At 41.0% G+C, this 23,628-nt stretch overlaps 2 protein-coding genes across 2 annotated transcripts in view; one reads left to right on the forward strand and one right to left on the reverse strand.

Moving 5' to 3' along the window:
- Positions 1 to 1,024: 1,024 nt before the first annotated feature.
- On the reverse strand, positions 1,025 to 10,418 carry LOC135473106 (anaphase-promoting complex subunit 10-like). Its single transcript, XM_064752923.1, has 4 exons — positions 10,369 to 10,418; positions 7,718 to 7,842; positions 7,196 to 7,358; positions 1,025 to 3,135 (listed from the first exon to the last, which is right to left on the reverse strand). Exons 2-4 carry the CDS (start codon positions 7,830 to 7,832, stop codon positions 2,856 to 2,858), a joined length of 558 nt encoding a protein of 185 aa, XP_064608993.1. The 5' UTR covers positions 7,833 to 7,842; positions 10,369 to 10,418; the 3' UTR covers positions 1,025 to 2,855.
- Positions 10,419 to 10,665: 247 nt separating this feature from the next.
- The window catches only part of LOC135473767 (beta-alanine-activating enzyme-like), a 33,598-nt gene continuing 20,635 nt past the window's right edge, over positions 10,666 to 23,628 (forward strand). The window contains 9 exon segments of the mRNA XM_064753654.1: positions 10,666 to 11,158; positions 11,593 to 11,809; positions 12,423 to 12,514; positions 12,794 to 12,911; positions 13,506 to 13,744; positions 15,499 to 15,691; positions 19,047 to 19,282; positions 22,461 to 22,570; positions 22,936 to 23,132. Coding sequence (XP_064609724.1) covers positions 11,678 to 11,809; positions 12,423 to 12,514; positions 12,794 to 12,911; positions 13,506 to 13,744; positions 15,499 to 15,691; positions 19,047 to 19,282; positions 22,461 to 22,570; positions 22,936 to 23,132 — 1,317 coding nt within the window. The 5' untranslated portion in view covers positions 10,666 to 11,158; positions 11,593 to 11,677.

Here is a 23,628-nt window from a genome sequence, read left to right on the forward strand (position 1 = left end):
TGTACAGAAACACGCAAAGGATAACCATTGCCACAAGACATGTACAGAAACACACAGAGCATAACCAATGCCACAAGGCGAGATATGTACAGAAACACGAATAGCATAAATGCCACAAGGCGAGATATGTACAGAAAGACACACAAATCATAACCAACACCACAAGGCGAGATATGTACAGAAAGACACGCAAAGCATAAATGTTGCAAGGCAAGATATGTACAGAAACACGCAAGCATAACAAATGCTACAGGGCGAGATATGTACTGAAACACACAAAGTATAATAAATGACACAAGACGAGATATGTACAGAAAGACACGCAAAGCATAGTACATGACGCAAGGCGAGATATGTACAGAAAACACGCAAAGCACAGCAAATGGCACAAGGCGAGATATGTACAGAAACACGCAAAGCATAGTACATGATACAAAGCGAGATATGTACAGAAAACACGCAAAGCATAGTACATGACACAAGGCGAGATATGTACAGAAAACACGCAAAGCACAGCAAATGGCACAAGGCGAGATATGTACAGAAACATGCAAGCATAACAAATGCTACAGGGCGAGATATGTACTGAAACACACAAAGTATAATAAATGACACAAGACGAGATATGTACAGAAAGACACGCAAAGCATAGTACATGATACAAGGCGATATATGTACAGAAACACGCAAAGCATAGTACATGATACAAGGTGAGATATGTACAGAAACACGCAATGCATAGTACATGATACAAGGCGAGATATGTACATAAACATGCAAAGCACAGCAAATGGCACAAGGCGAGATATGTACAGAAAACACGCAAAGCACAGCAAATGGCACAAGGCGAGATATGTACAGAAACACGCAAAGCATAGTACATGACACAAGGCGAGATATGTACAGAAAACATGCAAAGCACAGCAAATGGCACAAGGCGAGATATGTACAGAAAACACGCAAAGCATAGTACATGACACAAGGCGAGATATGTACAGAAAACATGCAAAGCACAGCAAATGGCACAAGGCGAGATATGTACAGAAACATGCAAAGCATAGTACATGATACAAGGCGAGATATGTACAGAAAACATGCAAAGCACAGCAAATGGCACAAGGCGAGATATGTACAGAAAACACGCAAAGCATAGTACATGACACAAGGCGAGATATGTACAGAAACATGCAAAGCATAGTACATGATACAAGGCGAGATATGTACAGAAACATGCAAAGCGTAGCGGATGATTAACAACTCAAACATTGAAGCTTTAATTTGCTAATAATATATATATCAATATCTATCATCAGTGTACGGTGTGGTAAATGAGACAGACCTCAAGTTCTTCAGAATCCACATACTGTTTACGACAGAGGCTTTTTTTCTTTCTCTCTTGGTGTTTGTACATCTTTCAAAAGGGGTTGGTACATTCGGTAGTATAGTGAGCTTTGTATTGGGATTTATGACTTTTGGAATGCAGTAAACTTGTTTTACACAAAAGATATCGGTGTGACGAGAAGGCACAATTAAACTCCTATACTATAGAAAGAACTGGTGTTATTAGCCGCGTCCACCTAGCTTTTCTGCGGAAAGGCAGCGATGTTGTCATCCAGGGTTATCTGCATCTTGGTGTGCATATCTACGCGTCACACATTTGTCATTTTGACCTCGTTAAATAGTTCTCAGCCGTATGTGGAAAGGTCTGCCTCAACATACTGATGCTCGTGGGTTTGCCCAGGGCAAATTCCTCCCACCATAATGCTGGCCGCAGTCGAATAAGTGAAATATATTTCAGTATGGCTTAAAACCCCCGACCAAATATGTAAAATACAGGTACATGATTAAATACTTTCTTCAGATTGTATTTGTGATCAAATACGTTGGCATTGCGGCAGTTGTCGCTGTTGAGTCTCAAGTCCTCTACAAGAATACAAGAATAATCATTCTAGCAGATAATTAAAATATAATTACTGTTCAGAGCTTTGTTCGGTGGAGCATTAGGTATAATGTCAGCAAGTGCATTTTTCGCGGCTGAGTCGTTCCTGTTTTTGAGACTAGATACATGCCAATAGAATATCAAAGTAAAAAGATACAAAGATGGACAACATGCAGACATGTAACCATAATAACAGCTAGTAGTAGAAAACACAGATAATGATTTATTTTCATTCAGACATCTTTTTTAATATGTCTAACGGGAAAAAAAACCATGTACATGTAACTAGTTGCACCTTCTCACTAACTCATACTACACAGGGTGCACTCAACAATTTACTCTGAGTATCACCTTTTTTAAAATACCATTTACATGCGTTCAATTGAGACTACAACCAATGACTGAAGGCACATGGGCATTGTACCTGTTGTAGGAATGTAAAGCCTTCTGTGTTTAGGAAACCGGGTCCATGTCAACCAGAAGCCCTAGTTTCTAAAGCACAAGATTTCACTTATATATTTGGCTCTTTCATTGGCTCTTAACGCCACACTCACTAAAAAATACTGAAAAAATTTAGTGAATTTTTTACAAAATGGCTGTAAGTTTTATTGGTAGAGGAATTGAGAGTGCCCGGAATACATCAGCGACCTTCGCCAAAGACCTGACAAATCTCCTTACTTAAAGCAGCAGCCAAATCACATAGAGCTGAAATCAAACACATGACCTCCTTGGTAAAGGTTGGTAAAGGTCAGGAAAGCGGAAGGGCCCCAGTGCAAAAACTGTCTGAGCCATACACGGCCCTCTTATGCCTACGTGAATGGAGGATGACACACTGACCTACTGGTAGTCATTCTGATAACCTGATGAAGAAAGTTGATGATTATTCACATGCTATTCCTAATGAGATCCTAGGAGATCATCTGATTGTTGAGAACTGGTAGCACTTCCATGAGGTAAAGTTTGGCAGTTTACCAAAGGTAAAGTCTTGGACAGGTGAGCGAACCTTTATCCTGCGAATGTGTGTGTCCCTACCGTTCTGGTGGTTTGAAAGGACAGCTATCTGGATCATGAACGTGCGCAAAGGTTTGTCCTCCAGATCTCTCAGCGGTATGCTGACCCAGCCCTGAGGTTCACTCAACTCTACCTGTTCTACCTCACCCAGGTCATTGAAATGGTTCCCTGCTCGGATTGACAACCTATAAAACACAACGCAAGTGATTACTAACATTCAGTTAACCTTCCACGAGCAAATATCACACTGCTTGTCAAACTTGGCACTCAAACCTTCCTAAATGGATCCTAATAAAGGCATGTGTGATGATTTACACTTTACCTCTCTGCTTGATTTATTGATGTATTTGTTTGATCGGCGTACTCAAGAATATTTACCTTACATGATGGTGGCCAGCATTATGGTGGGAGGATGCCAACATGAGTTGGCCTTGAACTCACAGCAACCGCATTGGTGAAAGGGGCCTGGGTCAATGCGCCGTGCTGGCATACTTACCTCCTCGGCCAAGGAGGACACCCTATCTGTTTACTGTATGATATATTACAGATCATCTCACTGGTTAGCCTTGTACTATTCCAGTTGTGATTTGTTTGGTGGCTAAAACAAATCCAAGGAATTCCATCTCCTCAAATAACATCTTACAAACTCCCTACAGCTGACCTGAACACTAACACCTGAAGCCAGAGTTTATCAGGGTTTTGGATTCATATCTCACATAGCATCTAACCAGTACACAGGTAGACTTCAGCTCACCTGTGGCCAGTGTTTGTCAGGGTTTTGGATTCATATCTCACATAGCATCTAACCAATACCCAGGTAGACTTCAGCTCACATGTGACCAGTGTTTGTCAGGTTTTTGGATTCATATCTCACATAGTATCTAACCAGTACACAGGTAGACTTCAGCTCACCTGTGGCCAGTGTTTGTCAGGGTTTTGGATTCATATCTCACATAGCATCTAACCAGTACACAGGTAGACTTCAGCTCACCTGTGGCCAGCATTTGTCAGGGTTTTGGATTCATATTTTACATAGCATCTAACCAGTACACAGGCAGACTTCAGCTCACCTGTGACCAGTGTTTGTCAGGGTTTTGGATTCATATCTCACATAGTATCTAACCAGTACACAGGCAGACTTCAGCTCACCTGTGGCCAGTGTTTGTCAGGGTTTTGGATTCATATCTCACATAGCATCTAACCAATACCCAGGTAGACTTCAGCTCACCTGTGGCCAGTGTTTGTCAGGGTTTTGGATTCATATCTCACATAGCATCTAACCAGTACACAGGGAGACTTCAGCTCACCTGTGGCCAGTGTTTGTCAGGGTTTTGGATTCATATCTCACATAGTATCTAACCAGTACACAGGTTGACTTCAGCTCACCTGTGGCCAGTGTTTGTCAGGGTTTTGGATTCATATCTCACATAGCATCTAACCAGTACACAGGGAGACTTCAGCTCACCTGTGGCCAGCATTTGTCAGGGTTTTGGATTCATATTTTACACAGCATCTAACCAGTACACAGGGAGACTTCAGCTCACCTGTGGCCAGTGTTTGTCAGGGTTTTGGATTCATATCTCACATAGCATCTAACCAGTACACAGGGAGACTTCAGCTCACCTGTGGCCAGTGTTTGTCAGGGTTTTGGATTCATATCTCACATAGCATCTAACCAGTACACAGGGAGACTTCAGCTCACCTGTGGCCAGTGTTTGTCAGGGTTTTGGATTCATATCTCACATAGCATCTAACCAGTACACAGGGAGACTTCAGCTCACCTGTGGCCAGCGTTTGTCAGGGTTTTGGATTCATATCTCACATAGCATCTAACCAGTACACAGGCAGACTTCAGCTCACCTGTGGCCAGTGTTTGTCAGGGTCTTGGATTCATATCTCACATAACATCTAACCAGTACACAGGTAGACTTCAGCTCACCTGTGGCCAGTGTTTGTCAGGGTTTTGGATTCATATCTCACATAGCATCTAACCAGTACACAGGGAGACTTCAGCTCACCTGTGGCCAGTGTTTGTCAGGGTCTTGGATTCATATCTCACATAACATCTAACCAGTACACAGGTAGACTTCAGCTCACCTGTGGCCAGCGTTTGTCAGGGTTTTGGATTCATATCTCACATAGCATCTAACCAGTACACAGGTAGACTTCAGCTCACCTGTGGCCAGTGTTTGTCAGGGTTTTGGATTCATATCTCACATAGTATCTAACCAGTACACAGGTAGACTTCAGCTCACCTGTGGCCAGTGTTTGTCAGGGTTTTGGATTCATATCTCACATAGCATCTAACCAGTACACAGGTAGACTTCAGCTCACCTGTGGCCAGTGTTTGTCAGGGTTTTGGATTCATATCTCACATAGCATCTAACCAGTACACAGGTAGACTTCAGCTCACCTGTGGCCAGTGTTTGTCAGGGTCTTGGATTCATATCTCACATAACATCTAACCAGTACACAGGTAGACTTCACCTCACCTGAAGCCAGTGTTTGTCAGGGTTTTGGATCCATATCTCACCTGCCATCTAACCAGTACACAGGCAGACTTCAGCCCACCTGTGGCCAGTGTATGTCAGGGTTTTGGATTAATATACTACTGGGATAAAGTAACTGTGCATCATCTGCAGTTATGCCATGTTCTAATGAATTAAGATAAAAATATGATATTTGGTATTCTGTTTAACTGTTGACAGGATAATCTCGAAATCTTTATGATTTGACACTAGGCATCATAACACGCACTCGAAGAGATGTGGTGTCAAAAGTCAGTTTACAAACTCAATATCGTGTGTGTCCACCATTGGCGTTGATGCAGGCTTGACAACGACGACGCATAGACGACACTAAGTGAGTGAAGAAAGCTTGGGGAATGTTGTTCCATGTCTGAAGCAACATTTGTCCCAAATCAGCTAACGTCAATGGCTGATTCAGGCCCTGACGTAATCGCCGTTCCATTTCATCCCATGCGTGCTCGATAGGGGACAGCTGAGGAAAAACTGCTGGCCAAGGGAGTACCGGAATGTTGTGCTGTCTCAAGAAATCCGTCACAACACGAGCGACATGTGGACGGGCATTATCTTGCTGAAGTGTGATGTTACGTCCATGTCCTTGAATGAACGCTTGCACATGAGGCAGAATGATCTCGTCCCTGTATCGCAGGCCTGTCAGATTGCCATTCACAATGACAAGTTGGGTCCGCCCATGAGATGTGATGCCTCCCCATACCATAACGCTGCCGCCACCAAACGCTCGACGTTGAACAACGCACGCGTCAGCATACTGTTCACCAGGACGTCTGTACACCCTTGCCCTGCCATCTGAGCCGTCCAGATGAAATCTCGACTCGTCAGTGAACAGAACACCATCCCAATCTCGTCTCCTGTACCGTAGATGTTGTCTGCACCAGACAAGACGTGCCTGTCGGTGACGTTGGAGCAAAATCGGACGTATGGCAGGACGTCTGGGCCGGATGTTGCGCTCCCGCAGTCGGTTCCGTACAGTCCTGGAACTGATTGGGCGTAAGCCAGGAATGGTCCGAGCAGTCAAACTGGAACTCTGGAATTGATTCCTTAGATGGGTCAGCCGGATATGGTTGTCTTGCTGATGTGACGTTACACGTGGACGCTGGACCGGGGCAAATCTCTCGTGTTCCCATTCTGTTGAAAACGTCGCCATAGAGAGGATATCGTGTTTCGATGGACACCAAAATGTCTGGCAACTTCATTCTGGGCCATTCCAGTCTCCAGCATACCCACGCTGATTTTCTGTAAGCCGTGGCATGTTGTACGCACAGTTTATGTTGAAGTTAACGTGTTTTCCACAACATTTAGAGGCTAAAGAATAATCAACAATTCTTCAATTTTCGAAATCAGATGTGTGAACTTCATGTGTCAAACATCATGCAGAATGTGAATCATGTCATTATACACGAAGTGCACTTGCCAAGCGCGATACGTGACATGACATTTCATGAAAAATGCTTGGCTAAATGTTTATTGACGGTTAGGTTTATAACTTTTCAAACATCTTTTGTTTTGTCCCATTTTCTGTGATGCACAGTTACTTTTTTTCCATTAGTATATCTTACATAGCATCTAACCAGTACACAGGCAGACTTCTGTTCACCTTGAAACCTGTAAATGTGTTTTCCAGAGGTGTAGATTTTCTCTAATCTGGTAGACAATTCCTCATTAGAATGATTTCTGCAGCGTAATTTGAATATAGCTTTACCTATTGGGGGTGTAACTTTCATCAGCTTTGTAGTCTCCGTACAGACAGACATCGTGGATTGTGGTTTTCCGGCGGAACTGTATGTTAATGAGATGGGGTTGTGGGCCGTCCGACTGCCAGTACGTGTCATTGGAATCATCTCTCAACTGTTCCACACCAAACCCTCAAATTGTAAACAACAAAATACTTACAGAATAGATGCATGTAACAAAATAAGTTCACTTTGGAATATTATGAAGTGGTTGGCCAAATTACATCGCAAATTAATGCAGATGTTGCCATACAAATTTCACACTATGTCACACCCAGCCTGCCTGGAGTACCCTTAGTTCCTAGGCTTCTGCCAGGTGTCAACTAACCCTTCAGCATTCAAGTAGCAGGTTCAAATCCAGCTACCATTGGAATGCAGCTTTTCATATGGGTTCTTCTCTCTGTCTCATTTTCTTCACATTTATAAACCTCTTTATATTCGAAGTATGATGTAAAACCAAATAAAGCAAATAAATAACTGAGTAAACCCACCTGGTTTACAAGAAGAGAGGGACCAGACTGCCTGGGAGCCAACCTCTCGTAGTTTACCCTCCTTCTCTTCCTGGAACACATCTAAATTCTGCACGCCACTGATCTTTATGGCCATCTTACTAAATCTGGTGAAGAGAACCCCCAAAAAACAGTTATATGGAAGTAGATCCCTTCAGAAGATCTCACAAAATCTGGTGAAGAGAATTCAAGAGAAACAGTTTTATGAGCGTAGATGCCTTCAGAGCATCTCAGTCACTTAAATCTGGTGATGAGAACCCAAGAAAAACATTTACATGGAAGTAGATGCCTTCAATTTATTTCTTTTTTTTATTTGATTGGTGTTTTACCCTGTACTCAAGAATATTTCACTTATGACGGCAACCAGCATTATGGTGGGAGGAAACCGGGCAAAGCCCTGTGGGCCCTGTGGGGACCCACGACCATCCGCAGGTTGCATTTGTAAAAAGAACAATAGATGAATGGAAGTAGATGCCCTCAGAACAATAAAAAGGAACAATTTATCCCATTATCCCAACCTGCGGATGATTGTGTGTTTCCCCCGGGCTCTGCTCGGTTTACACCCACCACAATGCTGGCCACCGTCGTATCAGTGAAATATTCTTGAGTACGGGGTAAAACACCAATCAAATAAATAAATAAATAAATTTAAGGCATCTACTTCCATATAAATGTTTTTCTTGGGTTCTCATCACCATATTTAATGAAATGTTCTGAGGGCATCTACTTCCATTTATCTATTGTTCTTTTCATTGTTCCATTTATCCCCAGAAAGTCTTGGGTCAGAGGCTCATCTGCCTATCAAAACCCTCAGGAACACTCACTGTAGTATATGGCCTAAAATTCTGTCACTGACTAACTTACTAAGTGCCTGATTCCATTTATCTACTTGCAATGATTCCTAATTGAAAATATAAGTTTCAGTTGTAAAATTATTTCAGGGCTAAAAATGCACTTCTTTGGAAGATGTCTCACCACAAATACTAAATTTCACCTAAAGTTTGGTATATACATGTAAAAGCAGATGAAGACTGCATTATGATGTTTTTGCGGACAAATTAACATTTTGACATGTTTGAGTGGCAATTAAAAGTTGGGAAGGAAGTACACCAAGAAAGTCTTTCTTATGGATATACAACTATTTGGTTTATTAACATGACATTTCGATATAGTTACTGACATCGTTATCAAGTAATCACTTGATAACGATGTTAGTAGGCCTTATATACAACTGTATGGTTTATTAACATGATGCTTCGATGTAGTTACTAACATCGTTATCAAGTGACTATTAGATCCAGTAACTACAGAGAAGCATCGTGTTAATAAACCATACAGCTGTATATAGGGCCTAGGAGGGATTCAGGTTCTCGAGGGTTCTGTGGTGAAAGTAGGATCGTTTGCACATGTAACGGAAATTGGGGTTAGATTACACGTTAGGCCCACATAGCCTGTCTTAGCCCTACACCTTTAATACTATCCTCTTAGTTTACCATTCTCACCTAAGAAACTAATTAACTCGCTGTGTGGTGGTCACATTAACTGCTAGAGCTCCGGGGTACGGAGAACTTCAGTCGTACTGACTGCCTCACCATAAACAGACATGACCGTGACCTACTTCTGGGTTTGAAATGCAACTGAGTTTTGGCACTGAAATCCTTAAGAAAACTATCATATTTCTATTCTCACCTGCCAGAACAACTTCAGCCTTCTTAATTCAATCCAAAAAGGAATAAAAAAGAACTTTTAGTGCAGGTTAATTTGGGTGAAATCAGCATGGACTGTAGTGAAATCTCTCCCATCGAGTTGGAGTTAGCTGACTTGCGATGATTTGTTTGAGAGACAGCGATGGGCTCACTGTTACGATGAATGTCAGAATTCTAGATGGACTAAACCTTGGTTTGATCTAAATAAACTACTAACATACGGATATCGCCACAAAAGACAAGAAAACAAATAAGTCATAATCAAAGGTGGAGTATAGTTTTTTTTTTATTTGAGAACACTCTCCATTTGCCCATGTACGTGAAGGCTGTTCACCGACAGGATTCTCACCCCAATTTCTGCTATAAGTGCGTGCGCCCCCTATGTGGAACTCCTGTGAATGTGAATCCCTCATAGGCACCAAATCCATACGAAACACTTTCCCAGCGGACAACACTTTAGTTTTCTCTAACAGGAAATGTGTTAAATTCCCCTAAAAATTTTCCCTACAGAACTGATGAATCCATCAAAATAAAGTAAAATGTGACATTTGAAAAATGCTACACTTCAAGGTACATTACAGGAAGAAGTGTTGTCTGAAAATGGATTAACATGTAATAAATTAATAACACATTGATTTCAATATGCCAGTATTGACTATAACATTGACATTTGATCAAACGACTTCAGTATCTGTAAATGTGGCCAAAATGCACATCCAGAGTGCGTATTTCACACAACATAATCATGAATTCTACAATATCAGCAGTTGCTGTTAGTAATGTAAGTACAACAACAACAAGCACCTGTCACATTACATAAGATAACAAAGAAGACCTGTGTATCTAAACAACGACGCTTGTTTGCGTGAGATTTGCAGATTTAAGCAGTACAGGTCGTTATTTCACAAATTTGTTCGCGAAACTCACACAAAATGAAGAAAAATATATCCCTTTTTCGGTCTGTTCCCCGTTCCCTCGTCTGGAGAGAGAGTGCACTTGTATATTGGATCTGACTTATATCCGGTAAAATTGTTATTTTATTAGAAAAAAAAACTCATTTTCATACAGTAACAATTTTTGTAGTTACAACCAAGCAATTTTATCTAAATTGCGTATTACCTCCAAAATTAATTACATTTACCTTGCTTTTTGCCTAAGAAATATGGCATATATGGTGTTAGTCAAGTATTTGCATTCACCGGCCTAACAGAAACATATCAAGAAAGTTGTAGAAACAGTGTATCATTGTTATTCATTGTTATTTTCTTACTCACGAAGTTAGCTTACTCCAAAAGTTAAGAGATAGCCCACTTGTAAACTTAAGATACATGTACTACACACAGTACACTGCATTCTTAGATGTATGCACTGAAACGTTTGGTTGTTACACATGCACCAAGTCTATAGCAGGTGAAACCATCTGATGGTTACCCTCAACATATCGCTAAAATGTAACCCAATTTGTAACTGGGCTGATAAATTAACCCTACTGGTAGACCCTTAACCTAATGACGGATTTATTAAGTAGATTGATACAGTCTACATGATAATGTTCCTTTATTTATTTATTTACTTGTTATTTATTTCATAACAAACTGAAGGTTATTTTACTGAGATGAAGACGACGTCAGGATTACGGAAATGAGTGGTACCCTGGAGGGGACGAGCTAGGCCGGGTGTCTCAATCATGATGTCAGTGAGCTGTATGAACTTCAAGGTACTGCACGATGTTATCACTACAATATTACAGCAGTAGGCCTACTTCACAATAAATACAGCACACTGTAGGGGCCTATAGGGGGCCAATGTGGCCGAGGTGGTTGGCATGCGAGTGAGAAGCAGTCATGACAATGACTCGGAAGTCTCTCACCATTGCGGTCACTGTCAGTTCAAGCCCAGCTCATGCTGGTTTCCCCTTTGGCCGTACTTGGTACTTGGGAAGGCCTATCAGCAACTGGTGGATGGTTGTGGGTTTTCCCCAGGGTCTGCCCAGTTCCTTCCCATTATAATGCTGGCCGCAGTCATGGAAGTGAAATATTCTTGAGTATGGCGTAAAACACCAAACAAATAAATATATAAAAGCACACTGTATATATGTGTAAGCATGCCATGATGTATGTATAATTGATAATACCTCTGTATTTTCCACAGTGGATGTGATCTGACCCATAAAAGCCAAATAGCTTGGAGAATGTGGTTTGTTGATGATTGAAGATTTAGGTAGACTGACTGCACCATGACACAAACTCTTCATAGCCTGTTTGATGCTGCAGCTGTCAAATACGCTCATCATATTGCCGTTTTGTATGACGATGGAGAAAACATTGTGAGAAAAACCTATAGACAGGTACAGAAGGATGCTCAACAGGTAATCTCAGCCATTGCTGGCTCAGTGAGATATAGTGCTACCCTGGAAACCATATAACCTTCTTTAACAAGGTCATGTGTTTGAGATAAGGCCGGGCAAAGCTGACCTAATTATGAGAAAACAGGGTGGAGGGATACAAGGGGAGGTCATTATGGTTGCCTAGGTAACAATAAGGGGTCAGCAGCACTTGTATGACTATTTGTCCAGTAATACATTCATAAAAGTCCATGTGCCCAACATGAATATCACATGCAAATCTGCACACTACTGGGACAGTTCCAGTAACTTGTCATTGATTTGCTGGAGGCACTCCGGTATCCTCCACCTACAAAACTGGTCACTAAGTGAAAAATTGCAGAGCAGCAGTCCAAAAAAAAAAAAAAAAAAAGATCAGAAAAAAGCCAGGCAAATGAATAAGTAATACAATAATGACACAATGTCATGAAATCCTGGGGCCAAGGAAACATGGCGTGACATGTCTAATTTTGTCATGGTATGAAATGTCATTTTTATTAGGAAGTATGAAAGAACAAGGTTAAGTTCTTATGCAGATTTGTATTGTTATCATAATTAGTAAAGTCAAATGTCAGTAAAACATTTACGTCTATTTTAGATTAAGGATGCCCTTAAAGAGCTGGATGCCTGCGGCAGAGTCATTGGCCTGTGCTGCCCTCCTACGGATATGTTACCATCTTTACTGCTTGGGTAGGAAACATTTCAGGGCTCTCTGTGCATGGCATTGCTGAAATTTATAGAAATATATATTCATTTACCAATCAAAACATTACAGTCTCTTAAAAATTCTGAACTAGTGAATCTGTGGATAACATATAATCCATATAGGCAACGTTTCAGGGTAGATGAAGCAATGTTACACTCCTGACAGAATGTACTGATACCAGGACATGGGCGATTCATTCACTGCCAAACTCAGGCCATTGATCACTAGTTTTACAACACAAATATACATGTATCTGTTTCTAGTATACTGAGTGCCGGGTCATCCTTTCACCCTGTTGACCTTTATGGAGGAAGATACAGCTTACAAGGGCTCAGGCTGTTGGAAGTGGACTACTTGATCATTGATGTGGATAGCTTACAGGTTAGGAGTCGGCAGTGTTAGCTTACGTACCACTGGAAAAGGACAACAGAGATAAATACATTGTTCAACCATGACATAAACAGTTGTGAAAAGGACATGACAGGTTGTGACCCAGATCTGATCAGTTGTGAAAATGACATGACAGGTTGTGACCCAGATCTGATCAGTTGTGAAAATGACATGACAGGCTGGTCAGTTGTGAAAATGACATGACAGGTTGTGACCCAGATCTGGTCAATTGTGAAAATGACATGACAGGCTGTGACCCAGATCTGATCAGTTGTGAAAATGACTTGACAGGTTGTGACCTAGATCTGATCAGTTGTGAAAATGACATGACAGGCTGTGACCCAGATCTGATCAGTTGTGAAAACCACATCTTCAGATTGTGGTTTAGGCACTCAAAGAACTAATTGGATTGACACACAACTACATATAGTTTGGTGGTGTTGGCTAATATTGAGGATTCAAGATGATAAAAAAGATTAAAGTGTACTTTGTAGAAATATTGCAAAAAGTTGTAAAATTTTTAAATAAACAATGATAACAGTTGAAATAGTTGAACTTAAATGAAATAATGTCTCCCTTCTTCAGGAAGTTGAGTGTTTTCTGAGGAGAGCTGATATTTCTGTTAGCCTATCCCCAAATACATTCCTCTTGGACTGTGGCTACCTCATCCTTAGATTGACATCAGGCAAATGTTATACCTCTTCTGTAAGGGTAAGAGCAGGGGAGATAACTGCATACTGCATAACTACATCAGGGACGACAGGTGTGCCTAAGGTCGTGAGAGTTCCACACAGATGTATTGTACCAAACATCGTTCATCTCAGGTAAGAGGTAATATGTGCTGGTGAGAGAGGCTTTAAACATTATAGTATTATGATGCTACTGTGACCGGATATGTTACGCTGTAAGGCAGTGGCTGGTGCATTATAAACACTGTGACTAAACTACTGTAGCTATGTAGGTGGACTAGGGATGTAGTGACTGGTGTGTTATAACACTGTGAGTAAACTACTACAGCTATGGGGATGTAGCGGTGGGTGTGTTATAACACTGTGACTAAACTACTATAGCTACTGTGAAGTACTTAATGTTTGTGTGGAACTAATTTTCGCCGATTTCACAGTCAATAAATTACTGCGAAAAATAATTCCAGTAAAAAAAATATCCAGTATTGAATCATATACTAGAGGTAGTAGTAATAATGAAGTGAAATCTTTGCCAGGGTGATGGGAGTTGTGCTGAGAAAGCCCTACGGGCTAGGTAAATTTTTTAACAGTAAAGAAGGGAAATTATGGTTTAAGTATATGCAAACTCTGATGCTAAGGCTTGGTGAGTATAAAACAAAGTATGAGTTTATTCGTTTTTAATTTGATCCATCTTTGCTATGCTTGTAAAGCGGAAGAAAAGTAGATACCAGCATGTGCTGGCTTCTAATGAATGTGGCTCTGATACACACTATCCCATTGGCTGTGTCTCTCCTGTGGTCCAATGAGTGAGCTTCTAACAAACTGTGAAGTGTGTACAACAACATAATGGCCGTTTAACAACTACGACAATGTTTGTGGTTTCTGACCTGCTACAGAGGACGATGAAAACAATGCAAAACTTACCATGTTGCTTGATAAAGAATGAGTGACTGGTGCCGATAATGGTGAATATATGTTTTATGTTGAACTGCTCTAAAGGCGACAGGTCACTTTGCCAGGTGTTTAAAAGCACTCATCAATGATTCGAAAAGAAGTGAGACCTGTTTGAGTACTGCTCACAGTAGGTGCGAAAGTAATCTTCTTACTTAGTGATAATCCATCCCCGACTGTTTTAATCTTTGATCCAGATCATGAGGATTAGCAACAGCGCAGGAAACAAAGGAGATTTAAGCCATCAATGAAGATACCTGCTTGACATGCTTGAACAATTTTGGCCGTATTATATCTTGGAAAATTTTAAGATTTGCTTTTCAGTATTTTCTTAAATACGCGAAAATTAATTCCAGCAAATAAGAAGTACTTTACAATATGTAGGTAGGCTGGGGATGTAGTGACTGGTGTGTTATAACACTTCTACTATGAACTACTATAGCTGTGAGGTGGGCTGGGGATGTAGTGACTGGTGTGTTATAACACTGTGACTAAACTACTATAGCTGTGATGTGGGCTGGGGATGTAGTGACTGTTGTGTTATAACACTGGGACTAAACTACTATAGCTGTGATGTGGGCTGGGGATGTAGTGACTGTTGTGTTATAAACACTGTGACCAAACTACTCTAGGTGTGAGGTGGGCTGGGGATGTAGTGACTGTTGTGTTATAAACACTGTGACTAAACTACTATAGGTGTGAGGTGGGCTGGGGATGTAGTGATTGGTGTGTTATAACACTGGGACTAAACTACTATAGCTGTGTAGGTTGGCTGGGAATGTAGTGACTGGTGTGTTATAAACACTGTGTCTAAACCACTGAATAAAGTCTATGAGCTGAGTGAGGGCAACCTTGTCTTCCTGGCCTCACTTTTGACCTTTGATTGCAGTGTAGTAGAGATTTTCTTGATTATGTTATGTCATTATCCGTTTATTGTTTAGTGAAATCTTTGAGCTGAGTGAGGATGATCTGCTCTTCCTGGCGTCACCTCTGACCTTTGACCCCAGCATTGTGGAGATATTCCTGGCCTTGACCTCTGGAGCTCGCATTCTGATCACACTACAGCTGATCAGAATGGTTCCCAGGAAGTTTGTCAACATGGTGACTGACAGACATCATGTGACAGTTCTGCAGGTGAGACAACATGTGTCAGTTCTACAGGTGAGACAGCATGTGATAGTTCTACAGGTAAGACATCTTGAGACAGTTTTACATGTAAGACATCATGTGATAGTTCTCCAGGTGAGACAACATGTTCCAGTTCTACAGGTAAGACATCATGTGCCGGTTGTACAGGTGAGATATCATGTGACATTTCTTCAGGTGATACATCATATGACAGTGTTACAGGTAAGACACCATGTGATAGTTCTACAAGTGAGACATCATGAAACATTTCTACAGGTGAGATATCATGAGACGGTTTTACATGTAAGACATGTGGAAGTTGTTGAGGTAAGACAGTATGTGACAGCTCTACAGGTAAGACATCGTGTGACAGTTCTACAAGTGAGACATCATGAGACAGTTTTACATGTAAGACATCATGTGATAATTCTTCAGGTGAGACATCGTATGACAGTTCTACAGATAAGACATCATGTGACAGTTCTACAGGTGAGATATCACGAGACAGTTTTACATGTAAGACATCATGTGGTAATTCTTCAGGTGAGACATCATATGACGGTTCTACAGGTGAGATATCTTGAGGCAGTTTTACATGTAAGAAAACAGGTGGTAGTTCTACAGGTGAGACAACATGAGACAGTTGTACAGGTAAGACATAATGTGGCAATTGAACAGGTGAGATATCATGGGACAGTTTTACATGTAAGACATCATGTGGTAATTCTTCAGGTGAGACAGCTCTACAGGTGAGATATCTTGAGACAGTTTTACCTTTAAGGCAACAGGTGGTAGATCTACATGTGAGACAACATGTGACAGTTGTACAGGTAAGAGATCATGTGGCAGTTCTACGGGTGAGATATCATGAGACAGTTTTGCATGTAAGACATCATGTGGTAATTTTTCAGGTGAGACATCATATGACAGTTCTACAGGTAAGACATCCTGTGACAGTTCTACAGGTGAGATATCTTGAGACCGTTTTACATTTAAGACAACATGTGGTAGTTCTACAGGTGAAACAACATGTGACAGTTGTAGAGGTAAGACATCATGTGGCAGTTGTACAGGTGAGATATCATGTGACAGCTCTTCAGATGAGACAACATGTGGCAGTTCTACAGGTGATACATCATGTGACAGCTCTACAGGGGAGACATCATGAGACAGTTGTACATGTAAGACAACATGTGTTAGTTCTTCAGGTGAGACAACCTTGACAGTTGTACAGGTAAGACATCATATGACAGCTCTACAGGTAAGACATCATGTGACAGCTCTACAGGTGAGATATCATGTGACAGTTCTACAGTTGAGGGAATCATGGGTGAGACAGGTGAGACATCATGATGCAGTTTTTCATGTAGGACATCATGTGATAGGTCTTCATGTGGTAGGTCTTCAGGTGTGACATGTGACAGTTCTTCAGGTAAGACATCGTGTGATGTGCCATTTGTACAGGTGAGATATCATGTGATGGCTCAGCAGTTGAGACATCATGTGACAGTTCTTCAGGTGAGACAAGATGTGGTAATTCTACAGGTAAGACAGCATGTGCCGGTTCTACAGGTGAGAAATCATGTGACAGTTTTACAGGTGAGACATCATGAGACAGTGTTTCATGTAAGACATCATGTGGTAGTTCTTCAGGTGAGATATTGTGTGACAGCTCTACAGGTAAGACATCATGTGATGTGACAGTTCAACAGGTAAGACACCATGTGACAGTTCTATAGCTAAGACATCATATGAACTAATAGTGTGTCACCTACCATCTGAGCTGACATGGCCATGTGAGATAATAATATGTGTCGCATTCCATCTGAGCTGACATAAGGCCTTGTAAAATAATAATATGTGTCACATACCATCTGAACCGACATGGCCATGTGAGATAATAATGTGTCATCTACCATCTGAACTGACATGGCCATGTGAGATAATAATGTGTGTTACATACCATCTGAGCTGACATGGCCATGTGAGATAATAATATGTGTCACATTCCATCTGAGCTGACATAAGGCCTTGTAAAATAATAATATGTGTCACATACCATCTGAACCGACATGGCCATGTGGGATAATAATGTGTGTTACATACCATCTGAGCTGACATGGCCATGTGAGATAATAATATGTCGCATTCCATCTGAGCTGACATAAGGCCTTGTAAAATAATAATATGTGTCACATACCATCTGAACCGACATGGTCATGTGAGATAATAAAGTGTGTTACATACCATCTGAGCTGACATGGCCATGTGAGATAATAATGTGTCATCTATCATCTGAGCTGACATAAGGCCTTGTGAAATAATAATATTGTCACATACTATCTGAACCGACATGGCCATGTGAGATAATAATGTGTGTCGCATTCCATCTGAGCTGACATAAGGCCTTGTGAAATAATAATATGTGTCGCATTCCATCTGAGCCGACATGGCCATGTGGGATAATAATGTGTGTCGCATTCCATCTGAGCTGACATAAGGCCTTGTGAAATAATAATATGTGTCGCATTCCATCTGAGCCGACATAGCCATGTGGGACAATAATGTGTCTATCATCTGAGCTGACATAAGGCCTTGTGAAATAATAATATGTGTCACATACCATCTGAACCGACATGGCCATGTGAGATAATAATATGTGTCACCTACCATCTGAGCTGACATGGCTATGTGGGATAATAATGTGTGTGACATACCATCTGAACTGACATGGCCATGTGAGATAATGTGTGTTACATACCATCTGAGCTGACTTGGCCATGTGAGGTAATAATGTGCGTCACATACCATCTGAACTGACATGGCCATGTGAGATAATGTGGGTTACATATCATCTGAACTGACATGGCCATGTGAGATAATTATGTGTGTCACATACCATCTGAGCCGACATGGCCATGTGAGATTATGTGTGTCACATACCATCTGGGGTGATTTATGACCATGAGAGATAATAATGTGTGTCACATACCATCTGAGCCAACATGGCCATGTGAGATAATGTGTGTCACATACCATCTGGGGTGATTTATGACCATGAGAGATAATAATGTGTGTCACATACCATCTGAACCGACATGGCCATGTGAGATAATAATGTGTGTCACATACCATCTGAGCCCACATGGCCATGTGAGATAAGGTGTGTCACATACCATCTGAGCTGACCATTAGAGATAATAATGTGTCACATACCATCTGAGCTGATTTATGACCGTTAGAGATAATAAGGTGTGTCACACACCATCTGCGCTGATATATGGCCATAGGACATAAGAATGTGTGTCATCTACCATCTGAGCTGATGTGAGATGATAATGTGTGATGGGTTATGTTTCAGGTGACACCAACAATAGTTTCAAATCTGGGAACAGAACTTATCAGGTCGTGCTTACTGAGTGAGACGACCAAATTGAGAACTCTTGTGTTTGGAGGTGAGAAATGTCCCTCGTACAGTATGCTGGGAAGATGGCGGTCAGGTGGCAACCAGACCAAACTGTTCAATGTTTATGGAACCACTGAAGTGTCCTGCTGGGCAACATATTACAGAATCGCAGACATCGATGTAACTTCAGGGTATGTGAAAATAGCCATATTAGTCAGAATTGTGTCTAATATATCATTTGAGAAAGTTGTAATAAGATTCTCCTGATTTCCTCGAAATAGTCCTCGAAAAGTTGGTTCTGGAGATATCCCAGTGGGCTAATGTAGACTATATCCCAGTGGGCTAATGTAGACTATATCCCAGTGGGCTAATGTAGACTATATCCCAGTGGGCCATTGTAGACTATATCCCAGTGGGCTATTGTAGACTATATCCCAGTGGGCTATTGTAGACTATATCCCAGTGGGCTGTTGTAGACTAGTGTATTGTTTACATGTAACTTTCTGGAGATATCCCAGTGAGCTATTGTAGACTATATCCCAGTGGGCTATTGTAGACTATATTCCAGTGGGCTATTGTAGACTATATCCCAGTGGGCTATTGTAGACTAGTGTATTGTTTACATGTAACTTTCTGGAGATATCCCAGTGAGCTATTGTAGACTATATCCCAGTGGGCTATTGTAGACTATATTCCAGTGGGCTATTGTAGACTAGTGTATTGTTTACATGTAACTTTCTGGAGATATCCCAGTGAGCTATTGTAGACTATATCCCAGTGGGCTAATGTAGACTATATCCCAGTGGGCTATTGTAGACTATATCCCAGTGGGCTATTGTAGACTAGTGTATTGTTTACATGTAACTTTCTGGAGATATCCCAGTGGGCTAATGTAGACTATATCCCAGTGGGTTAATGTAGACTATATCCCAGTGGGCCATTGTAGACTATATCCCAGTGGGCTATTGTAGACTATATCCCAGTGGGCTATTGTAGACTATATCCCAGTGGGCTGTTGTAGACTAGTGTATTGTTTACATGTAACTTTCTGGAGATATCCCAGTGAGCTATTGTAGACTATATCCCAGTGGGCTATTGTAGACTATATTCCAGTGGGCTATTGTAGACTATATCCCAGTGGGCTATTGTAGACTAGTGTATTGTTTACATGTAACTTTCTGGAGATATCCCAGTGAGCTATTGTAGACTATATTCCAGTGGGCTATTGTAGACTAGTGTATTGTTTACATGTAACTTTCTGGAGATATCCCAGTGGGCTATTGTAGACTATATCCCAGTGGGCTATTGTAGACTAGTGTATTGTTTACATGTAACTTTCTGGAGATATCCCAGTGGGCTATTGTACAGTAGTGTATTGTTTACATGTAACTTTCTGGAGATATCCCAGTGAGCTATTGTAGACTGTGTATCCCAGTGGGCTATTGTAGACTATATTCCAGTGGGCTATTGTAGACTAGTGTATTGTTTACATGTAACTTTCTGGAGATATCCCAGTGTGCTACTGTAGACTAGTGTATTGTTCACATGTAACTTTCTGGAGATTTCCTTGTGTGCTACTGTAGACTAGTGTATTGTTTACATGTAACTTTCTGGAGATATCCCAGTGGGATATTGTAGACTACTGTATTGTTTACATGTAACTTTCTGGAGATATTCCAGTGGGATATTGTAGACTAGTGTATTGTTTACATGTAACTTTCTGGAGATATCCCAGTGAGCTATTGTAGACTATATCCCAGTGGGCTATTGTAGACTATATTCCAGTGGGCTATTGTAGACTATATCCCAGTGGGCTATTGTAGACTAGTGTATTGTTTACATGTAACTTTCTGGAGATATCCCAGTGAGCTATTGTAGACTATATCCCAGTGGGCTATTGTAGACTATATTCCAGTGGGCTATTGTAGACTAGTGTATTGTTTACATGTAACTTTCTGGAGATATCCCAGTGGGCTATTGTAGACTATATCCCAGTGGGCTATTGTAGACTAGTGTATTGTTTACATGTAACTTTCTGGAGATATCCCAGTGGGCTATTGTACAGTAGTGTATTGTTTACATGTAACTTTCTGGAGATATCCCAGTGAGCTATTGTAGACTGTGTATCCCAGTGGGCTATTGTAGACTATATTCCAGTGGGCTATTGTAGACTAGTGTATTGTTTACATGTAACTTTCTGGAGATATCCCAGTGTGCTACTGTAGACTAGTGTATTGTTTACATGTAACTTTCTGGAGATTTCCTTGTGTGCTACTGTAGACTAGTGTATTGTTTACATGTAACTTTCTGGAGATATCCCAGTGGGATATTGTAGACTACTGTATTGTTTACATGTAACTTTCTGGAGATATTCCAGTGGGATATTGTAGACTAGTGTATTGTTTACATGTAACTTTCTGGAGATATCCCAGTGGGATATTGTAGACTAGTGTATTGTTTACGTGTAACTTTCTGGAGATATCCCAGTGGGCTAATGTAGACTAGTGTATTGTTTACATGTAACTTTCTGGAGATATCCCAGTAAGCTACTGTAGACTAGTGTATTGTTTACATGTAACTTTCTGAAGATATCCCAGTGGGCTATTGTAGACTAGTGTATTGTTTACATGTAACTTTCTGGAGATATCCCAGTAAGCTATTGTAGACATGAGATATTGTTTACATGTAAACATCACCCCTGAATGAGGCTGACCAAATATGGAGGAGATCATTTTCAGATGTAGTCCACATGACAAAAGCATGTGACACAAGCAAATACCCATTCAACCCGTACCATGTTCATCTGTCTTAAACATGTCTGAGAAAACACTTTCAATCACAACACCTCAAGTGGTCTAGTGGTGTAAGTGTCCGGCTAGAGACCCAACAAGCTGTCTGATGGATGTTTGAATACAGAGCTTTTCTGAACAAAAAGAGAAATGACTCCCAGAAGTGTATGAACAGAGAACAGTTGAGCGCAGAAAACTCATGGATGACAGTGTCATGTGACGGAGACTAGAGTGAAGAATGCCTTACTTACATTTATGCTGTTTTCTTTGCATGTAAAGTGAACATCTGCTATCATTGAACAATGAAAAATCAGTAAAAGCATGTGACTGTGGAAAAAAAAAACCTGATGTCAAAAGGCCCGTGGAAATCAACACATAAATAGCACCCTAGTCTTTACAGACCCCATCCAGTATACACATAGGCTCTTTTTTCTTCTGTTAAATAACATACATACAAACCCATTACACATACATAGTAGTTTCATCCAGCTTCTGAAAGTTTATAAGTAGTTATTGTTACCCATGTGTTCATGGCGTTTTATGAGCTTTGATGTAGGAGTGTTTGTGTGTGTATTGTCAGTGTTGCAGAAGCCTCTGTTCCTCTGGGGGAGCCTCTACTGGACACAGCCGTGGAGGTGAGAGATGAGCAGGGGGCCTGTGTAACAGAGGGCGAGGGAGAGCTCTTCATTGGTGTGTTACATGTAATCACAGAAAACTGCTTATATTTTGTAATAATATGTGTTTTTTGTTTCAATTGAAGAGTAGGACAAAAGTTTGAACATATCAAGTGAACTGTAGACTAGTGTATTGTTTACATGTAACTTTCTGGAGATATCACAGTAGACTAGTGTATTGTCTCTCAGGAAGAGACCATTGATAAAAAAAAATGTCTATTTTATATAAATGCATTCTAAAAAAGGCTGCATGCTGTGAAAATGTGTATTTTTCTGTTTACTAACCTATTTTGGAAAAGTACATTGTTGTTGTAAATCATTTTATCAAAATGAGAATTGAAAGAGAAATAGGTTTATGGATAACAAAGTGCCTAATTTCAGGTAGCTCCTCCAGAGTGTGTATTGTAGGTGATGGGGAGTGTTTGGGACAGGTGTGGCTCCCCTCAGGGGGTCAGATATGGCGACCCACAGGTGATCGTGTAAGGCGCACTGTCAACGGCAAATTACTCTACCTTGGGAGGATTGATCAACAAGCAAAGCGTCATGGGATGAGACTCAGTCTGTTGGTCATAGAAGCGGTAAGCCAAGAGTAAAACATTTCCAATCTCCAGGTGTACACCCAGAGTTAAACATTTCCAATCTCCAGGTGTAAGCCCAGAGTAAAACATTTCCAATCTCCAGGTGTACGCCCAGAGTGAAACATTTCCAATCTCCAGGTGTAAGCCCAGAGTAAAACATTTCCAATCTCCAGGTGTACGCCCAGAGTGAAACATTTCCAATGTCCAGGTGTAAGCCCAGAGTAAAACATTTCCAATCTCCAGGTGTAAGCCCAGAGTAAAACATTTCCAATCTCCAGGTGTACGCCCAGATTGAAACATTTCCAATGTCCAGGTGTAAGCCCAGAGTAAAACATTTCCAATCTCCAGGTGTAAGCCCAGAGTGAAACATTTCCAATCTCCAGTTGTACGCCCAGAGTGAAACATTTCCAATCTCCAGGTGTAAGCCCAGAGTGAAACATTTCCAATCTCCAGGTGTAAGCCCAGAGTAAAACATTTCCAATCTCCAGGTGTAAGC

This window comes from Liolophura sinensis, chromosome 8 (assembly GCF_032854445.1).
Source record: "Liolophura sinensis isolate JHLJ2023 chromosome 8, CUHK_Ljap_v2, whole genome shotgun sequence".
NCBI classification, from domain to species: Eukaryota; Metazoa; Mollusca; class Polyplacophora; order Chitonida; family Chitonidae; genus Liolophura; species Liolophura sinensis.